Below are 18,853 nucleotides of genomic sequence, written 5' to 3' on the forward strand. Positions count from 1 at the left end.
TGCCGATCGACGCCGTTTGTCCAATATCAGGTGAGAACTATTCTTTCTCCCTCGCCTGGTTGCCCCTCGACTCCCGGCAAGGACTAACAGGTGTGCAAGAGAGTCTGGTGTAGGGCTGCGGTGCCTTGCTTCCCTTCAACGAGAAATGCCCGTGGCCTTTACCATCTAACACTGCCATCCCAATCGTCCTCAATTCTCGTTGTCACCCGTTTGTCTCCGTCCACCAACAAACACCCTTCTCCCGTTGGTTCTCCTTCGCCTTGTTTTCCCCCATCCTCCCCTCTCCGTGCTAGCGTCAATCGCTCGGGGGTTTTCATTAGATCTGCAGCAAACGAATGGAGATGGATCTTCAGAAGACCAAAGAAGCGCGGCGGGATGCGCCTGGGAAGCAGGAGGAAGGTACAGATTGTCCTTTGGAAACGTACGGGGCAGGTGGTCACTCCAAGGACTCCCCGAAAAACGATTCTCTCGACCATCGCGATGCAAGCAGTCCCGGTGGATCGGCAAATGGAAGTCAACGTCGCCGACCAAGCGAACTGCCCTACGACCACGACGCATGCCCGAGCGAGTCGGCGCCCCTACCTATGACGACTAGGCTCCCTCTCCCGCCGTCCAGAACCATGATGAAGATCCCCGAAGCTTTGAATGTCGCTGCCAAGGAACAACGGTTGTTGGTCTCGGCGAAGAGACACCCTCCCGTCACTAAAAGCACGCTGAGCGAGCTCGACCTACCCTGCATCATGAGCAATATCAATCTCCGCATGGACGCCAATTTCGATCGCGACCTGCATTTCAAGCCCGATCTAGACGGGGAAAAGGGGCGGCGCAAGCGGAAGGAGGCGACGGACTACTGGGAGGCCATGGCAGTCGAGATCACCGTCTACGGATACTACGCCGCCCACGGGGAGGACAACACGGGTCGAGATGTCCCCGTCGATCGGCGAGAGTCGTTTGAGCCCCGCCTACCCGCCATGTTCGAAACGCTGCAGGAAGTATTGAAGACCCTCGTTCCGGAGCGCGACCACCCCAGTGTGATGCAAAACCTCGAGGTTGCGCTGCTGATGCAGCAAATTCAAAAGGGCGTCCTGGATATGGTAGGGGTAGCCAAATGGCTGGCGGCCCTGCTCAAAACCCACTGCGCCCCCATGCGCGATGAATGGGCCGACACTATGGTCGAGCAGATCAGCTCGGGGTCGCGATCGCAGAATTCCACCGAAGTGGTCAGCGGTCTCCAGACGCTGTTTGCCATTCTGGAGGCGATGAAATTGGTAAGGCAGGACTTGTTGCCGGGCCCCCGGTGACACCATATGCGCGCCAGAAGAAGAGCTAACGACTTGAGGGTCTAGGATGTCGCGAACCATCAAATCCGCGCTTTTCGGGTACTTCTCATCGAAGATACGATCCCTTTTCTGCAAGATTATTTCCGAGGCAAGATCGAAAGGGACAACTTCCGCGTCGAGTCCTCCCGGCTCTGGTATCTCAACCTCCGGGACCGGGAGCTACGGCGCACGGAGAAGCCGGTCCAGACCGACGGGTTTTGGCCCATCTCGCTGTTGTTCCGAGGCGTGGCTGAATCCCTACTGCAGTTCCACAACCCCGAGGGATTCCCGGAAACCTTCATCTTTGACTCGGACCGCTTGTGGCAGCTGCGGGCGTGCTTACAGAACCTCATCAACCTCGACATCTGTTGGTTCATCTTCCAATCGTACATCTTCATGCAAAAGCGCTACCTCTCCGCACCTGAACAGACGTACGCCACGTTTCGCTCGCGCATAGGGTCGCTGATGGAGGAGAACGAGGACTGTTTCCGGGGATCACCGCAGTGGACGAAAAACATACGCTGCATTGCGTTGGAAATCGCGCGGTTTGCCTGCGCGGCGTGCTCCTCCGACGCCATGGTATCGGACGAGCTGATTGCCACCATCGAGCGGCCGTTGGTGTGGCACCTGTCAAATGAGCGCGAGGTGTTCCAGTTCTTCCAAAACTCGCTGCGGGAAAAGCTGCTGGCCGCCACGTTTGCATCGGCCAAGAAGTACCTGAATATGTCACCGCTGGCGATCTGTGAATCCCAGCGCAACCACCCCCCGTCGCCCGCCTCGCAGCAGCACTACTACGACGTGGAGCGTATATCCATGCGACTGGCCCACATGGGCGTTCTCCACTGGAAAGTGTGGGCGCCAATTCTATACGTGCGTGAGAGCGTGTCACCGAGTGACGTGGCGACCCGTTCGGTATCTTCGATGATGATGACTGACGTGGCACGGTCGTCGCGATGAACGCTCGTATTTCGTTTTTCTCTTCTGGGGATTGCCCCTCCCCTCAGATTTGTGTCCCTCCCCTCTACTCGACATTTTGGATTAGCGAGGGGAGTGGAACGGAGTTAGGATTCTAGTTGTCGGTGCTTTTGAGATCATGACTTGCAGTTCAGCGCTTGTTCTTTTTGTTTTGCATTGGGTATTGGCGTCCAGCTCGCGGAAGGGCATATCACGGGATTCTGGGATTTCAGAGCATTCCAGTTTGAAGCATTGATTTCCAATAGACTGGGGATGTTTAAAAATGGGGTCACCCGATGCCTGCGCCGGTGTATACTACGTTACATAATCAGTTAGTAATCCAGTCTGTTTGCGGTGTTTGCTCCGTTTGTCCGGTTTGATAGGTGGTCTGTGCATGCCAAGCTCCTCCGGCGCGCAGCTAGGCCCGATGCGGCTAGCCCCTCCCGTGCCGTTCATTCTGTTTATACTTCCATCGTCGTCTTCTGCCCCGAACCTCCCTCCAGCGTCCCCTTAACCCGTCATGCGTCTGTCCCGATGCTTGCTGGCGGAGCTGCGATCCCGACCCAAACCTTCATGCAGCTATGAATACAAGCACCCCTGGCTGCGCGGGCTCAAAATGGCCCAATTGACCGAGATCGCTCAAGCAACCGGCATCCGGTCTGCTGGTCCGAAGGACCCTCTCTCCGAGCGACTAGATCAGGAATTGCAAACGTGGGAGCATGCATCCGCCGGAGTCGCGGAGCATGGTCGCAGCGGCCTGCCTCGGGGTCCCCAGCTCACTTCCACGGACTTTGCCCGAGGGATGAGCATCCTCAGCATCGATATGGGAATCAAGAACCTGGCCTATACGCACCTGATCGTGCCGGGGAAGGACCGCCAGCGCGAAGGCACAAATCCGCTTCCCATCCTGAATGCCTGGCGCCGGATCGATGTGTCGCGGCTCCCAGATGAGTCCCAGCTCTCGTCGGCGGACGCCCTGAGCACGCCCACCTTCCTCGACCACATCTTCTCGCCCCTCACCAGCACCGTCGCTGCGGAAGATGAGGAAATCGACAGCCCAATCCTCATCCAAGATGACGAATTCTGGCCCCTCGCCCTCGCGCCCCGCGCGTACACCCTTGTCTCGGCGCTCCTCGAGGCCTACAAGCCCACGCATGTGCTGCTCGAGCGTCAGCGCTTCCGCACCAACCGCGCCACCTCCGTCTTCGAGTGGACGCTCCGCGTCGGGGTCTTCGAGGGCATGCTCTACTCGACTTTTTTGGCCCTCGCCAGGGAACGGGGCGGGTCGCCTCCGCTGGTGGTGCCGATTGAACCGCCGCGGGTGGCGAGGTATTTGGCGCAGAAAACCCAGTCGAGTAGTCGGGACGGGTATCCTCTAGAGACGGAGGGAGAAGACGGGAAAAGATCCAGGAAAGAAGAGGTGGAGAAGAAATCGAAGGACGGCAAAGTGAAGAAACTCAACACTCGAGAAACAAAGAAGATGAAGATCGACCTGGTGGGCTCATGGCTGGCCTCCTCCACACGGCCTTCTTCTCACCATTCGGTCCCTGGAACAGAAACGCGTGCCTCTGCGCCTACCTCTTCGCCCTCGTCACCCGTTCCCACGGCCGGCTTCTTGCCTCAGCCTAAGCTCGAGATCGGGCGCGACGAGCTCCTGCACCGCTGGATCGACGTGTATCTCAGCAAATGGTCCGGTTCCGGCAAGGGTTCTCGGCGCCGAGGTGGGTCTAAGAAAGACACGGGCAAGGGACAAGATGCGGTATGGCACGGGGTGCCGAAATTGGATGATCTAGCGGATTGTCTGGTCCAGGGGGTCACCTGGCTGGATTGGATGAGGATGAGGGATCGCCTGGCGCGCGAGGGTTCTAGCGTGGTGGCGCCCAACAAAACGTCGAAGAAGAGCGGATGATGGTGATCTGAGAGGGAATGAACATCCTTGTATTTTAGCCTGCTTATAGACCTTCCACTGTACTATATTGTATATATTCTGGTCACCTGAGCGTTTCATCTGATTGTCGGTTGGTTCTTGGCTTGATCTTCCAACCGCCATGAATCTTTGCCGCCAGTCTGCACATCACATGGTCATTGCCACGTAAGGCTGTTTCTTCTGTTCCAATTTACTTGCACATACACACAGATACATACACAGCTACGATGATCACTACCACAGGAATTTGAAAAAGGAATGGAATAGATTCGCTTTCGTATCATCTATTTGAGGTCATCATGTTTTGCATCGGAAAGACAGATAAGAGCTCGCTTCTCGTCCCCAACCCAGCAAATCATGGCAGGAAAAGAAGAAGAAAACGCAGCAATCATGTCGGTCGTTCCTATCAGGCCCAATGGGCGCGGCCATCCGATATACCAAGGCTCCAAAGGCAAGTGTTTCTTCTCCGAGGCACGAGCGGAATAATGACAAGAAAAAAGGAAAAGCTCAAACGAAGATAAGCAAGATCGAAGAATAAAAAAGAAGCTTCGTTTGATAAAAGAGCAGGAATGCTCGCGTAGCCTGTTGTGCAAGCCGAAGAAGTGAAGAAAGATCAACCACCGATCCGAAGGTGGTTCAGAAGAAGCAGAAGTCTAGAGGTTTGGGTGGAAAGAGACGGTGTGTTTCTCTCGTGAAAAAAAAGCAAAGTTTGTACCAGAATGTTAAAGAAAAAAGTCAGGAAGATATCCCTCTCGTAGATACACTGCCTGCGCGCATATGTCGCCGCGGAGAAGAAACACAAGGAAACCTAATTACAGACGGTTCCCCCCGAAGTCACATATTGTGAATGACTTAGAGGTGACGGCGGCGGAAGGCAGTAGGGAAGGCGGCCTTGCTGCTCGTCAGGAAGCCGGAGGGCGTGGGGACGGCGCTGCTGCTGGGAGTAGGGATGGCGCTGCTGCTGGGGGTGTGGATGGGGAAAGTGCCGTTGCCGTAGGGAGGTCCGCTGGGGGCGGGGATGCCAGTGGCGGTGGCCTCACCCTCACCCTCACCAGCGCCCTGACCGGGCTTGCCAGTCTGCGAGGGCTTCTCGCTGGAGGTGGGCTCATCGATGATGAGGTTCTCACCGGGCTTGTTGGTGGCGGCAGGAGCAGCAGTCTAGCGAGACATTAGTATGCCGGCCAATACAGATCTCGATCTTCGGGGGCAAGACTTACCACAGTGACAGTTTCTTTGGCGGTGACGGTGACAGTCTCGGGCTTGCACTCTCCGTTGCCCTGGCCGCTCTGTCCGTTCTGGCCGTTCTCGCTGTTGTGCTGCTGGCCGATAGAGCCGGTCGAGGAGGGAACGGCAATGACGGTGACGACGGAAGTGGAGGTGGAGGAGAGAGTAGTAACGGGCTCAGAGCCGCTGCCAGAACCGCTACCGGAGCCGCTGCCGGAGCCGTTGCCAGAGTCGTTGTCGGATCCGCTGCCGGAGCCGGAAGAACCAGCGTTGCTAGCGGTCTAGAGATAAACATGTCAGCGAGAGCTCTTCAGGTCTAGAATCGAAGGCATTTCAACTTACGGCATAGACGGTGTTCCAGTTGGTGGCAGTCTTGTGGATAGTGGTGGTGACAACGGACTTGGAGACGCCAGTGCCCAGGGTGTAGGTCAGAGTCACATCCTCAGTTCCGGAGAAGATGTCGCTGGCGTCGGAGCCAGTGGAACCAGTGCTCAGAGGAACGGGAGCAGCGGTGATGGAGGAAGAGCCCTGGCCAGCGGCACCGGAGGGGATCTTCGAGGACGAAGGGTAGGGCACCACGATGGCGGACGAGCTGGCGGAGGTCGCCGAAGAGGACGGGATGACCGCGGTGGAGGTGCCAGGGATGGCAACGGCGGACGAGGTGGGCACCGCGGGGGGAGGAGGGGGGATGGCAGAGGAAGAGGTCTCAGCAGGGGCCACGGAGGTCTCGGCAGCAGCGGAAGTAGACTGAGAGACGGGGGTCTCGGCCGCGGGGGGAGTCTCGACAGCGGGGGCGCTGGGAGTCTCGGCCACGGGGGGCTGCTCCGGAGCAGCGCTTTCGGTGGGAGCGGGAGCCGGAGTCGGGAAGACGGTCACGGCAGAGACGGAGCCGGACTGCTTCAAGTCACGGTGGTGCAGGTTGCGGCGCACATGGCTGTTGGCCTCGGAGCCAGCAGCCAGAGCGGCCAGCAGAGCGATGGAGATCTTGGCGGTGAAGTGCATGATGACGGAGTGGACGATCGAAGATGCGACAATCAATACCTAGAAGAGAAGTATGGAGGTTGATGAAAGAGAACGAGTCTGCCGGAGAGTTGCAAAGAGAGTGTGGTGCGAAATCAATTCACACGAAACACAAAAACAAGCTTAAAGAGCGACAGTGAATGAACACCAGAAGGAGCGTGGAGGCAGAACGAACTCTGAAGCCGAGCAGAACGATAGGGAGGGAAGAGAAAGAAGAAGAAACGAGAAGGAAAACGAGGGAATGGAGTAGTAAAAGTAGTCCGATCCGCGGGCCGCAAATTAAAGCCGCGAAAGGAGACCGAATCAGTGTTTGATTTGATTAATTAATTAATTCTGGATGCAAAAACCCCCGACGCACGCTTTGGGGCCTGGACTCGCCAGGCATCCATCCGCCAGTCTGCCGTGTGGGATATTAACCCGATGGCATCACCGCTCAGGAGGGCTTTCATCTCTCGTCTACGGTAGGTTTTCTGCGTTTCCTACACACACACTCTCTCTCTCTCTCGTTGAGTCCATCACCATAAGCCTGGAGGAAAGAATCATCATGAATCATCAGGAATATACTCCGAAAAGCAAAAAAAAAAAAAAAAAAACAAAAAAGAAAAAGAAAAAGAAAAAGAAAAAGAAAACAAAAGTTCCCTCTTCGGTTGCTGCTTCCTTCCTGTACTTCGCAGTTGCATCACGGGCGGGTCCAGGCACTGGGCGATGATTGGCGGACCAGACACCCTCCCGTTTCACCCCCCGCAGCGCTTGCCACTGATTGGCCCACCCGGGGCCGGCTTAATCTCGCCGCGTGCCCGCCTGCCCGCACGGTTCGGTTGCCTCTGCCATTTTGACTTTCTTGGTTTTTTCGGTTTCATTTCTTTGGTTTAATTTCGGTTTCGCGCCCTTGCTCCTTTTTTTTTGTCGTTTTGTTTTTCTTTCTTTCTTCTATTTTGTTTGTGTCTTTCCCTCCTCCAGCACTCGACCCTCGCATGAGGATTCCCCCCCAAATCTCCCCATTCACTCCGATCCTGCATGTTTGGGGCCGCAGTTTCAATCGTCTTGGAAGTTGGAACGGCGACTCCGGGATAAGGGACCGCCAACTCCAACCGTGCCGGGGGGCAAATAAAGTGCCACTATGTAGTGCTACCCTAGGAGCTGCGCTAGTGCCAGGGGACGGTGGCATCATCCGTTCAACAGATGGTCAACTCTAATGAATTAATTTACCGTCCAGCGTAGCCCGTACGTCCAACGAAAAAAAAAAAGTCCCCTCTGGCCCAGCAACCCAGGATCCTTGGAAGTGAGCGCATTAATCTTAATTATCGATTTATCGCCCGACACTATCGAATTTTTTCCCTGGTGCCACGGCGGAAATGACAGCTTTGGGCTGGTGCTGGTGACTGGCTTCGACCGGGTGGAGTCTGGATGCTGGATATCACACTCGATTATATATTAATTTTCAGGAGAACGGCTCAGATGATGAGATGAATCCTATCATCGCAGTTATCTGCTATGCCCTACGCCGTAGACTATGTGACCGAGACAGAAAATAAAATTAAATAAATAAATAAAGGGCTGATCAGGTTGGTATGACTTCATGCACTTTGCTGGCGCGATTCATTCCCACTCGATACGAGACCAGTTCGGCGTGACGCTATGGAGGCCAGACTTTTCATTAGTTCCGACTCGTGGCCTAAGCGAGAAACATCTTCTCTTGGGCTTTCGGTGTCTTGAACCCTTGCCAACGCAGAGGCCGAAAACAAATCCAAATAAACAAATCAAGAAAACAAAGAAACACGGCGTGGAACAGCCTGGCGGTGAGGATGGCCTCTTTCTTTTTTCCTTCCGATGGAATGCATTGACAGATGCCGATCCATCGTGGAAATCCCAACGGGCCACGATGATCCCGACTCGTCCAAGTGGAGCTGCGGTCCTGCAGTCTAGACACTTTGCCCGCTGGACATGCGAATTTGCGATGATTCTTCCCCATCCCATCTGGGAAAAGAGCTCCCTGATGACCCGGAGGGATGTCAGATATTTCATCGCCTATCTGATACGTAGGAATCGAGCTCCGTAGCTCCTGCATCTCTAGAAGACCCTAGATCCCGAAGGACCCTCGCTACCATCGCGACATTCCTGATCCTCGCATACAGAAAAAAATCTCTCAAGCGGGAGCCAGTGTTTCAGGCAGATGAAGGTTCGGTGGTTCTGGAGATTGTACAGCCCCCGTCTTCGCAAGCCGCTTCCACTTCCCCTTCAAGAGCCGAAATTATCATCTGATGTTATCGCTGCCCCCGGCATGTTAGTCTACGATATTACGGAGCACCGAGCGATTAGATCAACACCACCGCAACCGAGTTCACGGGATCGGGAAGAGTCGAGAATCCAGAGGAAGAAGTGGACTGCGGCACTTGAGTGGATCGCTCTTCGTCAATCGGTTTCAGGCTTCATGGATGATTCCCCTTCCCTTCGCGCTCGTCCCGACGTTCCAGCCGAAGGTCTTCTGGTAGGTAGTAGTACCTAGTATATTAATTCCGAGTCGGCATCGAATCACACGGAGTATGCGGCGGCCTGTCGGGGACTCCCCGGCCACCTTCTAAACATCTAGAACCATCTGGACCTTCTACCGGATTTGCTATGTATCGACTATCGAGTCTGTCGACCGAAGCACTTATTTGACCTGTCGAGAGTGACGCGAGGTGCAGATATCGTGATGACCGATGATCTCTCGTATTGACCCTGCAGCCTCCCGCTCGATTGTGGTGCCCTTTGGCACTCCACCTGCTGCTGACTAGGGTTTTTTTCGATGACCTCATCTGGACGAGCTAAATCCCACGGCCAGATGGGTGAAAATATGCAGTTGTGATGGAATCATGGAAGTCTGCCGGACGAGGTGAAGATGGGGCAAGCCCGAGTCACATGAGAACGACCACGCCGTCAGCCTCGGTGGATGTCGATGATGCTCATCAGACAGACAATAATCTCTCCCTTGTCCCTGAAACTCCCCCCTTTCATCATGTCCGCCTCGTTCCAGAGCCTCCGGGCCAAGTACGGGACTGCGTTGAAACAATTCGTCCAGTCGACCCGCAACTTCGAGGTTCTGGCCTCTGTCTCAGCCGAGCGATCCCAGCAATCTCCCCCGCAGGTGCTGTACGTGCTGGATTCCTCCTTCAACCCCCCGACTCTCGCCCATCGTCGCATCGCCGGCTCCGCTCTCTTGGAGAATCCCGACCGTCCGTCTCGGCTACTACTGCTGCTGGCCACCCAGAATGCCGACAAGCCATCGAAACCGGCTAGGTTCGAGGATCGTCTGGCGATGATGGAGCTGTTTGCCCGGTATCTAATCGCGTACACGGGGAGTCTCCTGCCGGCCCCGGACCGACAGTTCCTCCCCGACGTCGACATCGGGGTCACCAAGAAGCCGTATTTCGTCGACAAGGCGGCCGATATCGACGCCGCCGGTGTCTACCCCGCGTCGCTCGAACAAGTCCATCTGACGGGCTTCGACACGCTGATCCGCATCTTCGACCCCAAGTACTATCCGCCCGCACATACGCTGCAGCCGCTGGAACCGTTCCTCTCGCAGCACCGCCTGCGCGTGACCATGCGTCCGGATAGCAACTGGGGGAGTCGCGAGGAGCAGGAGGACTACCTTCGCACGCTGGCCCAAGGCGGTCGCGAGCAAGAGGGCGGCAAGCGCGAATGGGCCGAGCGCATTCATCTGGTGGAAGGCAAGAAACCGGAGGAGCGGTCGGTGAGTTCGACGAAAGCTCGCGAGGCCCTGGAGTCCAACAATCCTCAGGATCTTGACTGGCTGGTTCCGCCCGAGGTGAGAGATTTTATCCTTGCGGTTGAACCGTACAAGGAGCAATGACGGCATTTGCCAACGATGTCTACGAATCGCATACACCCTAAGGTTGATTGGTAAAGTAAAGTAGAGAAATGTTGTCACGCGCTGCGCAACAACCCTTGGCATTAGATGCTTGATATTTTTCTTTTGTTTCCGACCCTGTAATGTACATGTGAACCCTGCTGTTTGGTTCACGAAACGACTCGACTAAATTTGGGCCCCGTTTATATATAATGTTACATCCGAAACACCATGCCCGCAACGACGCCGACTCCACGTTCGAAAAATTAAGAAAGTCGTAGTAGCATGACCACCCCGTCTGACAGCCAGCGAACTGATTTTTCTATTCCTCCTCGTCCTCCCTCTTGCCGAGCGTATAGGCGAGTCCACCGCCGACAAGGTTGACGAAACACAGACCCATCGTGGTGCCGCGAACAATCCCCCGAGCTCCCCATTTCTTCATGAACGGCTGTCTTCGCCGACCGGCGAGCAGAAGATAGAGTCCTGACCAGGCGGCGCTGATTCCGGCGGTATCGGTCTTGAATCCCAAGATGTTCGCATAGCTGGTAGTCAGCAGGATCGGAGCGAACAGCAGAGGCAACGGCTGCAGCGGACGGGCATGCTGGGCGGTGATGAGCGATGCCAGCAGGGTCGGAGGGAACGGGTTCTCTGTGCGAAAGCGAAAGAGGAAGTTAGACGACCGAACGAAACCAAGAGGCAATGGTTGTAGATTGCAGAAGCAGCTCAACAGAGCGGCGCATGACGAGTGCTACTCACCTCCCCACGCTCGGGCCTTCTGCAGGAGAGTGGTTTTGGTCTCTTCCACGGTAGACTCTGAGCCGGCCATGGCTGCCAAACAATTGTGTCTTTGTGAATAAAAGAAAAAGCGCGCGGCGATATCAATGGTGGGAGGAAACAATCCCAGACGGAGGAAGCCAGCGACTGCTCCGTGAGCTGATCGGAGGATTGGCATGACTAACGCAACTCTCCGCTTAGCGTCGCCATCTCAACTTCCGGAAGACACCACGTTGATCTCGAACTGAACGACTATACGCCCTGCTAACTCGCCCTCTCTCCCCGGTTCTAGACCAACCATCTTCCTCGAATCCGGGCAGCCCTACTCGCCGATCGCCGCATCTGTGCGTCGTTTTCTCCTGCCTGGTCAATATTCCGGTCGGACTCGACTGCGGAAATCGCCACGACTCTCCGTCTCTCTACTCGTCCGCTTTATTTTTTTTTTCTTCTAGCGACCGCCTTCCTCTCGTTCGCTCGGCGACCCCGAAGCCATCCTTCACCCGTATTTTCGTTAGGAGGGTCAACAAAACCGGAGTCATACGAAGGCGCAGAGAACCGTACACTGTCGGTGTTTATCCGCCATGTCGTCTGCCACTGCCTCTGGGGCAGACACGGGAGGCTCTGCGAAATCCCGCGAGCATAACCAAGGGAATCAGGACCGCAAATACACGCCGGATCAAAAGGCTGCCGTGCTCAGAATCCGCAAGTGCTCGACGACAGCGTTCTACGAGATCCTGTCGCTGGAGAAGACCGCCTCGGATGGCGAGATCAAGAAGGCTTATCGGAAACTGAGTCTGTTGACGCATCCGGACAAGAACGGATACGAAGGGGCTGACGAGGCGTTCAAGTGTGAGTCTATGGTTCAAGATGATAGGGATGTGATCTGCGTTGCTGACGTCGATGGCAGTGGTGTCGCGGGCTTTCCAGGTTCTCTCGGACCCCGATAAGAAGTCCAAGTACGATAAGTTCGGCGGAGACCCCGATAGCAGATTCACGCCCAGCGCTGGGCCCTCGGGAGGCTCGCCTTTCGGTGGCTTCGGCGGCGGTGGATTCCCGCGGTCTGGAGGTGGCCCTGGCTTCGAGGAGGAGATCTCGCCGGAGGAGCTGTTTAATCGGTTCTTCAACGGGGGATTTGGGGGTGGGTTCAGCCCGTTTGGTATGTTTTGCCCTTGGCGAATCGAGATACATGCGCTACGACGCGATCTTCGGGGGGAAGAGTCTTTGCTGACCGTGTCTTGCACAATCCTACAGGTGGTCCGCAGTTCGTCTTCAACATGGGCGGAGGCCCTGGTTTCCGAGTTCACCAGTTTGGAGGCGCGCGGCCGCGCAGACGACCCCGTGAAGCCAATGCGCAATCCGAACCAGTGCCGTCGGGCTGGGCGGCGTTCCAGCAACTCTTGCCTCTCATCCTTCTCTTCGTCCTCCCTCTGCTTTCCTCGCTTTTCTCCGGCTCCTCTACTCCCTCTGGTCCCACGTACAGATTTGATACCGCGGTGCCTCCGCATACGATGCAACGAACGACTCCCAAACTGCACCTCAACTACTTTGTCAACCCCGGCGACGTGGAAGACTACAGCGCACGGAAATTCCGCCAGCTAGACCAACGAGTGGAGGTGGACTACGTCTCGAAACTTCGATACGAATGCGAGAGCGAGGTCCATGCCCGGGAACGAATGATCCAGGAGGCGCAGGGCTGGTTCTTCCCCGACGTAGAGAAGATGAAGGAGGCGAGAGCCATGGAGCTGAAGAGTTGTCGGCGGTTAGACAACCTGAAAGGCCGGTATTAAACCCGCCTTCAGTATATGATCTGCGCATTCTTATCTAGCCATGCCCGTTGTTCTATTATACTTAATGGTTTCCCCCATCCTTTCGAGTTCTTGCATTGCTATGTCTTTTTTCTTTTCTTTTCTTTCCTTTCCTTTTTTTTTCTCCCTTTTTCTTTGGGTCTTGCATGTCCTAGATGATCCAGGAATGCAAGCGTTATTTTGTTACGGCGTTTTCCCCGGGCTGAGATGATGCTTGCAAGCTGAGAACGACTACTGTGTGGGATATGAAATGAGTGAACTGCCTTTGTACATGAGATGAGAAGCACCAAACAATGCACTGTGAAGTGAAGGACGATCCGGAGCATAAATGAACATATAAGCAAAGGCGGTCAGCGCGGCTTAGTTAATGCCGGCGAAACCCAGCGACTCGTAGAGAAGAGAAGTTCCGCCAGTCTCAAGTATCGTCGGCCGGTTCTCGCGCTCCTCCTTCCCCTCTCTGGCCTTGCTTGCCGTGGTAGATAGATTCCGTTAATTTTGGCTCGCTCGATCATCCTGGCTCATGTCCTTCATGCCATCTGAATTCTAATCCCACGTTGTCGAGACTCCGCATTCTAGCCAGCCCCGCTAAAGTGCAAGTGCCATCATAATCCTCATCGGAGATGTCTGACGGTCTCTCTGAGGCGGACAAGGTTCGATCATCCCTATTTTCTGCTGTCAACAGAATCGAACTTCCCTCGAGGTTTGAGTCTAATCTGTTCTCCCCATACTAGATCCGTAACAAGCGTCTCGCGAAGTTGGGGAACCCGTCTCCGCCATCGCCAACTGAAGGCGCTGCAGACTCGGCTTCCAGCCGACCGCCCACGCCTTCACAGCCTGTTTCTTCTCGGGAAGCTTCGCGCACACGATCCAATGTCGGAAGTGCGGCCAGCTCCCCTGCACCTTCACCTCGCCCGGAAGCACAGCAGTCGGAAGGGAAGCGGATCAAAATCACCCCGGCGACTTCCACAAATGCCGCCGCCGAACGATCACGACCTGCCACGCCGGTGGCCCCCAAGGCGGAGGAGACCATCGAGACCTTCGAGGACCGTACATTGAGCGCCATCTTCAAGCTGACCCTGAACGAGGATCGGCAGCGGGACATCCACGGACAGAGGCTGACCTTTTTGCCGGGACTGCGGAGCGAACTGACGGATGAAGGCCGGGAGCTTCGCATCGACACGTCGGTTCTGGACCAGGCACTGCTAGAGGCTGCGTCCAATACCCCCCAGCAGAAACCGTTGAATTATTTGCTCCCGTGCTGGAAGAGGATATCCAAGCTTCACAAAGGGTTCCGCCGTGCTCGGGATGACGACCCGAAGTTCTTGGTTCTATGCGAGGCTCGCCGCCTGTGCTTGAGCTACTGCATGTTTGCCATCACAATGCCGGAAATGTTTGGGTGCGTATTCGTTGTTATTTGTGGGATAATCACTCAAGACATTTCCCTGGACTAATTGCGTTTGTTGCTCTTTAGAATTGATCCGTCGGGACGGTCGACGTTGAAACCTTATCTACTTTTGGACCCCGAGGATGAGAAGGGCGTGGACTTCGAGTTCATCAGCGAGGCCGTGAAGAGGTTTGATGAGGATGAGAATATCAAGCCGGCGTTTATAGTTGCTGTCGAGGAAATGAGCCGAGAGCTGGCCGCCATGAACATCAACGATGATTACAAGCCCTACATGACAGTATGTCTGGAAGATCTGTTGTCTACCCAGGACTTCCCACTGATCTCTATTACAGGCTCTGCGCAACTTGGTGCGTCACGCCGTTATAGGAGCTGCCATCACGGAATCCTCCATCTTCAACGCGTCTCGCGATCCTGCGCTGTTTGAGAAGGAGACCTTGATCGGGCCATGGTTCCGCCTCTCGCCTCTACAAGGCAATGTGACCATGCAGTATTTCTCAAGCCCTAAGACGAGGGACCAGGGCTATATTCTCAGCGCACAACGGTCGCTTCGGATGATGCAGCAGATTCTTAACTCGGATCTACTAGACATCATCAATCATATGATCCGGGCGTCGAAAGATGCCAGGGACCGAATTCTAGACTGGTTCGCTGCGGCGTTGAACATCAACCACAAGCGACGGGCCATGCAGGTAGACCCCAATGCAGTGTCGTCGGATGGATTCATGTTCAACCTTACTACGTGCTTGGATCAGCTCTGCGAGCCCTTCATGGACGCAAGCTTCACCAAGGTTGGTGCATCCAAGCTCTCTTGTACCGAAAATAAGGTCACGAGCTAACTTATTCCTAAAGATTGATCGCATTGATGCGAACTACCTGCACCGAAACCCTCGGGTTGACCTGAGGGACGAGACCAAGATCAATGCCGATAAACATGCATCGGATGCGTTCTATTCCAAAAAGGCCGAAGGCACTTCAAACTTTATTACAGAGATTTTCTTCTTGACTGTTGCCGCCCATCACTACGGCAGTGAATCCTTGACCTCGAAATTGGATCAATTGGAGAAAGATCTGCGGCACATGGAGTCTACCATTACCAAATTTGAGGCCGAACGGCCTCGATGGGTCAACAACCCGATGCAGCTCCGGGTATTCGAGAATGCCCTGAAGAAATACAAGGACAAGCTGGACCTCGGCCTTGCCTTGAAGTACAGCCTCCAGGGTGTGCTGTTCGACGATCAGTGGCAGGCCCGCTCTATGTTGTTCATGCGTTACGTTATGGTGTGGCTGCTTCGACTTGTATCTGGTGTGAACTTCCCCAAAGAAGAGATCAAGCTACCTCTTCCCGAGCAACAACCAGAAGTCTTCAAGTGTCTGCCAGAGTACTTTGTCGATGACGTGGTCAGCAACTTCAAGTTCATCATGTGGTGCATGCCTCAAATCATCACTGCTACGCAGGGAGACGAGTTGGTCATGCTTTGCATAACTTTCTTGGAAAGCTCCGGTTACATCAAAAACCCCTACCTCAAAGCAGGCCTCGTTTCCATCCTTTTCCGAGGCACGTGGCCGCGCCCCGGTGGCGCCCGCGGTGTCTTGGTGGACCTGCTCAACTCCATGAAGTTTGCCAACGACCATCTGCTCCACTGCCTGATGAAATTCTACATCGAGGCCGAGCACACGGGCACCCATACGCAGTTCTTTGACAAGTTCAACATCCGATACGAGATCTTCCAGATCATCAAATGCATCTGGCCCAATACTTTGTACCGAGACAAACTGTACAAGCAGTCTAAGAAGAACCTCGACTTTTTCGTCCGCTTTGTGAACCTGCTTCTGAACGATGTGACGTTCGTGCTTGACGAGTCGTTCGGTGCATTCATTACCATCCACAAAACCCAGACGGAGCTGCGCAATGAGGGAGCGTCCATGGATCCTACCGCGCGCCAGCAAAAGGAGGAGCACCTTGCCTCCGCCCAGCGGAATGCGAAGTCCTACATGCAACTCACTAACGAGACGGTTTCTATGTTGAAGCTCTTCACCGACGCGCTGGCAGAGTCGTTCACGATGCCCGAGATCGTCCAGCGATTGGCCGACATGTTGGACTACAACCTGGATGCCATGGTAGGCCCCAAGAGTTCTAGCTTGCGTGTGGAAAACCTCCAAGATTACGGATTCAACCCGCGAGCATTGCTGAGCGAGATCGTCGACGTGTACCTGAATCTGATGAGCAAAGAGAGTTTCATCACCGCCGTGGCTCGAGATGGACGGTCTTACAAGCCGGCGAACTTTGCTAAGGCCGTGGATATCTTGCGCAAATGGTCTCTCAAATCCCCCGAAGAGCTGAAACGGTGGGAGAAATTGCTGGCGATGGTGAAGGAGGCCAAGGCAGCCGACGAACAAGCAGAGGAGGATCTTGGAGAGGTTCCTGATGAGTTCTTGGGTATGGCCCCTCCCTCTCTGTCCAGGGCCCATTGATCAATTGGCTAACCCGTTCCGCTAGATCCTCTTATCTACACCCTGATGGAAGACCCCGTCATCCTGCCTGGATCGCGGGTATCCATTGACCGTTCGACTATCCGGTCTCACCTATTGAGTGATCCCCATGACCCGTTTAACAGAGTTCCGCTCAAGATGGAGGATGTAACGCCAGGTGAGTCATTGTGCAACATCGACATATGATATGACCGGCAAAAGCTAACCTCGAATCCCCTGTAGACACGGAACTCAAAGCAAAAATCGAGGCATTCAAGTCGGAAAGGCTGGCCGAGCGGAGAAAGGAAAGGGGACAGGGTGCACCCGAGTCGATGGACACATCTACGGATTAATCGACCTCGCGTGCTTTAGTTTTCCCTTCAGGTGTACGGTGGTATAAACTTTCTATCAGGCAAGTTTGCTGCGTACTTGGCCTCGGTATGGCTTAGAATATGACTGGTCTTCTTTGTTCATTTTCTCATGGGATTGGATTGGACAGGGCGTTGATTTGAATTTATTTTTTATCTGTTTTTGTGATTTGGATCTGTTGGAAACTTCTGGATCCTCAGTAACTTGTTCATACAGACCAGAAAGACCCCAGCAATGCAATGACTGAATGACCTCCGCCAGTATCTACATGTCACGTGATGCGACACCCCGTGACATCATTGCCCGATGTAGAAAGTCTCCCAATCGCCTTCTTTTTTTGGTCCTCAACCCACCCTTCTTGTTCTCTTCCTCTCTCTCCTTAGCTCCTCAGCCCTCTGCCATATCCAATGCACTTCTTATCCTGCAATTGAGTTTCCATCTCGAGCAATCTACCATCACTCACCACGTCAGTACTTTCGCTTCAGAAATCAACATCACATACTGACTGACCCTTTCTCAGTCAGGTAGCCATTACTAAAGTCACCGATCAAACAACCATGGGATCGGCAAGTTCCTGCATCCAATCCCTGCCTCCTTTGAGGGACTTCTTTCACCCCACACTGGATGCATACATGGTCACACTCAACATCTTTCAGTACTTCCCCCTTGTAAGCCTTTTCCGAGCTTCTGTCTCCAATCATCAAGAACTAAATACTGACCCAACCAGGTCTCTGTCATCCAATGGCTCACGGCCTTCCATCCAGCTGGGAAAACCTCGCTGAAGAGGTCGTACCTCAACTTCCCCGGTCGACTCGGATGGTTCATCATGGAGATCGTCGGTCCTGTCAACCTGCTCTACATCCTCTGGACTCTCCCCCCAACCCTGAACATTACCTCTCTCCCCTACCCTAATAAGCTCGCTGCCTCGCTTTATATCATTCACTACATCAATCGCGCCATTATCTCCCCTTTCTTCGCCGCACCCAGCATGTCCCCTATCCATGCCTTCGTCGTGTTCTCCGCCGTCCTCTTCAACTGGCTCAACTCAACCTGCCTGGCCGGCTGGATTGTCGGATATCAAATCCCTATTGCCATCCCATCATATACGTCCACATCTCACCCAGTCACAATGGACCCCTCTCCTTCCTCTTCCACCCTCCTCCCCTCCCTTGGCATGTGCCTCTTCCTCCTCGGAATGGCAGGCAACATCCACGCCGAACGAACCCTCTTCCGACTGCGTCGTGAGGAAGCCGAAACCCGGCATAGCAAGAAATCCTCCTCGGCGCAGCCCAACGGTACCAGCAGCCAAGACAGCAGCAACAAATTCTCTAAAGTCTACGTCATTCCCCCGCCCACCGGGCTCTTCCGCTCCATCCTCTACCCGCATTATGTCTGCGAATGGCTCGAATGGCTCGGTTTCGCGCTCGTTGGGACAGCCGTTCTCCCCGTCCCTTCTGCGCTGGGGGGTGTTGCGGCTGCGTCCTCTTCGTCGTCCCTCGTTCTAGCGCCGTGGGTTGTGCCGTTTGCTCTGGGGGCGGAAAGGCTGCGCCTGGGACTGCCGTTGCCAGCGGTGCTGTTCTTTGTGAATGCGGTGGCCAACATGTTGCCGCATGCGCGATGGGGGAGGAAATGGTATGTGGAGCGGTTTGGAGCGCAGAGGGTTGCGGGAAGGGGCGCTGTGGTGCCGTTTTGTGGGTGGTTGTGATGTTTCTCCTCTTTCTTTGTTTCTTTTCT

At 54.8% G+C, this 18,853-nt stretch overlaps 8 protein-coding genes across 8 annotated transcripts; 6 read left to right on the top strand and 2 right to left on the bottom strand.

Annotated features, from left to right (window-relative positions):
- Positions 1-335: 335 nt before the first annotated feature.
- P170DRAFT_345537 (TCP11 family protein) lies at positions 336-2,276 on the top strand (the record flags this gene model as incomplete). Its single annotated transcript, XM_024843520.1, has 2 exons — positions 336-1,268; positions 1,347-2,276. The coding sequence occupies 2 exons, from the start codon at positions 336-338 to the stop codon at positions 2,274-2,276; spliced, it is 1,863 nt and encodes a 620-aa protein (XP_024709747.1).
- Positions 2,277-2,602: 326 nt separating this feature from the next.
- On the top strand, positions 2,603-4,182 carry P170DRAFT_397924 (uncharacterized protein; the record flags this gene model as incomplete). The annotated part of the gene is made up of 3 exons (XM_024846197.1): positions 2,603-3,631; positions 3,692-3,816; positions 3,898-4,182. The coding sequence occupies exons 1-3, from the start codon at positions 2,794-2,796 to the stop codon at positions 4,180-4,182; spliced, it is 1,248 nt and encodes a 415-aa protein (XP_024709748.1). The 5' UTR covers positions 2,603-2,793.
- Positions 4,183-4,799: 617 nt separating this feature from the next.
- Positions 4,800-6,882, bottom strand: P170DRAFT_432091 (uncharacterized protein). Its single transcript, XM_024848186.1, has 3 exons — positions 5,767-6,882; positions 5,418-5,705; positions 4,800-5,358 (listed from the first exon to the last, which is right to left on the bottom strand). Exons 1-3 carry the CDS (start codon positions 6,424-6,426, stop codon positions 5,053-5,055), a joined length of 1,254 nt encoding a protein of 417 aa, XP_024709749.1. The 5' UTR covers positions 6,427-6,882; the 3' UTR covers positions 4,800-5,052.
- Positions 6,883-9,442: 2,560 nt separating this feature from the next.
- On the top strand, positions 9,443-10,300 carry P170DRAFT_442545 (nicotinate-nicotinamide nucleotide adenylyltransferase; the record flags this gene model as incomplete). The annotated part of the gene is made up of 1 exon (XM_024850469.1): positions 9,443-10,300. One exon carries the CDS (start codon positions 9,443-9,445, stop codon positions 10,298-10,300), a length of 858 nt encoding a protein of 285 aa, XP_024709750.1.
- A 319-nt stretch (positions 10,301-10,619) lies between these two features.
- Positions 10,620-11,123, bottom strand: P170DRAFT_345340 (uncharacterized protein; the record flags this gene model as incomplete). The annotated part of the gene is made up of 2 exons (XM_024843508.1): positions 10,620-10,945; positions 11,054-11,123. 2 exons carry the CDS (start codon positions 11,121-11,123, stop codon positions 10,620-10,622), a joined length of 396 nt encoding a protein of 131 aa, XP_024709751.1.
- A 69-nt stretch (positions 11,124-11,192) lies between these two features.
- On the top strand, positions 11,193-13,063 carry P170DRAFT_373552 (J domain-containing protein). The gene is made up of 3 exons (XM_024845246.1): positions 11,193-11,920; positions 11,979-12,227; positions 12,323-13,063. The coding sequence occupies exons 1-3, from the start codon at positions 11,653-11,655 to the stop codon at positions 12,856-12,858; spliced, it is 1,053 nt and encodes a 350-aa protein (XP_024709752.1). The 5' UTR covers positions 11,193-11,652; the 3' UTR covers positions 12,859-13,063.
- Positions 13,064-13,496: 433 nt separating this feature from the next.
- P170DRAFT_343921 (ubiquitin-ubiquitin ligase UFD2) lies at positions 13,497-17,103 on the top strand (the record flags this gene model as incomplete). The annotated part of the gene is made up of 7 exons (XM_024843433.1): positions 13,497-13,526; positions 13,608-14,272; positions 14,348-14,558; positions 14,614-15,069; positions 15,131-16,718; positions 16,779-16,928; positions 16,994-17,103. 7 exons carry the CDS (start codon positions 13,497-13,499, stop codon positions 17,101-17,103), a joined length of 3,210 nt encoding a protein of 1,069 aa, XP_024709753.1.
- Positions 17,104-17,676: 573 nt separating this feature from the next.
- On the top strand, positions 17,677-18,824 carry P170DRAFT_346035 (3-oxo-5-alpha-steroid 4-dehydrogenase family protein; the record flags this gene model as incomplete). The annotated part of the gene is made up of 2 exons (XM_024843541.1): positions 17,677-17,787; positions 17,847-18,824. 2 exons carry the CDS (start codon positions 17,677-17,679, stop codon positions 18,822-18,824), a joined length of 1,089 nt encoding a protein of 362 aa, XP_024709754.1.
- Between the last annotated feature and the right edge of the window lie 29 nt (positions 18,825-18,853).

The sequence above is a fragment of the Aspergillus steynii genome, assembly GCF_002849105.1.
Source record: "Aspergillus steynii IBT 23096 chromosome Unknown P170scaffold_1, whole genome shotgun sequence".
Lineage (NCBI taxonomy): Eukaryota > Fungi > Ascomycota > Eurotiomycetes > Eurotiales > Aspergillaceae > Aspergillus > Aspergillus steynii.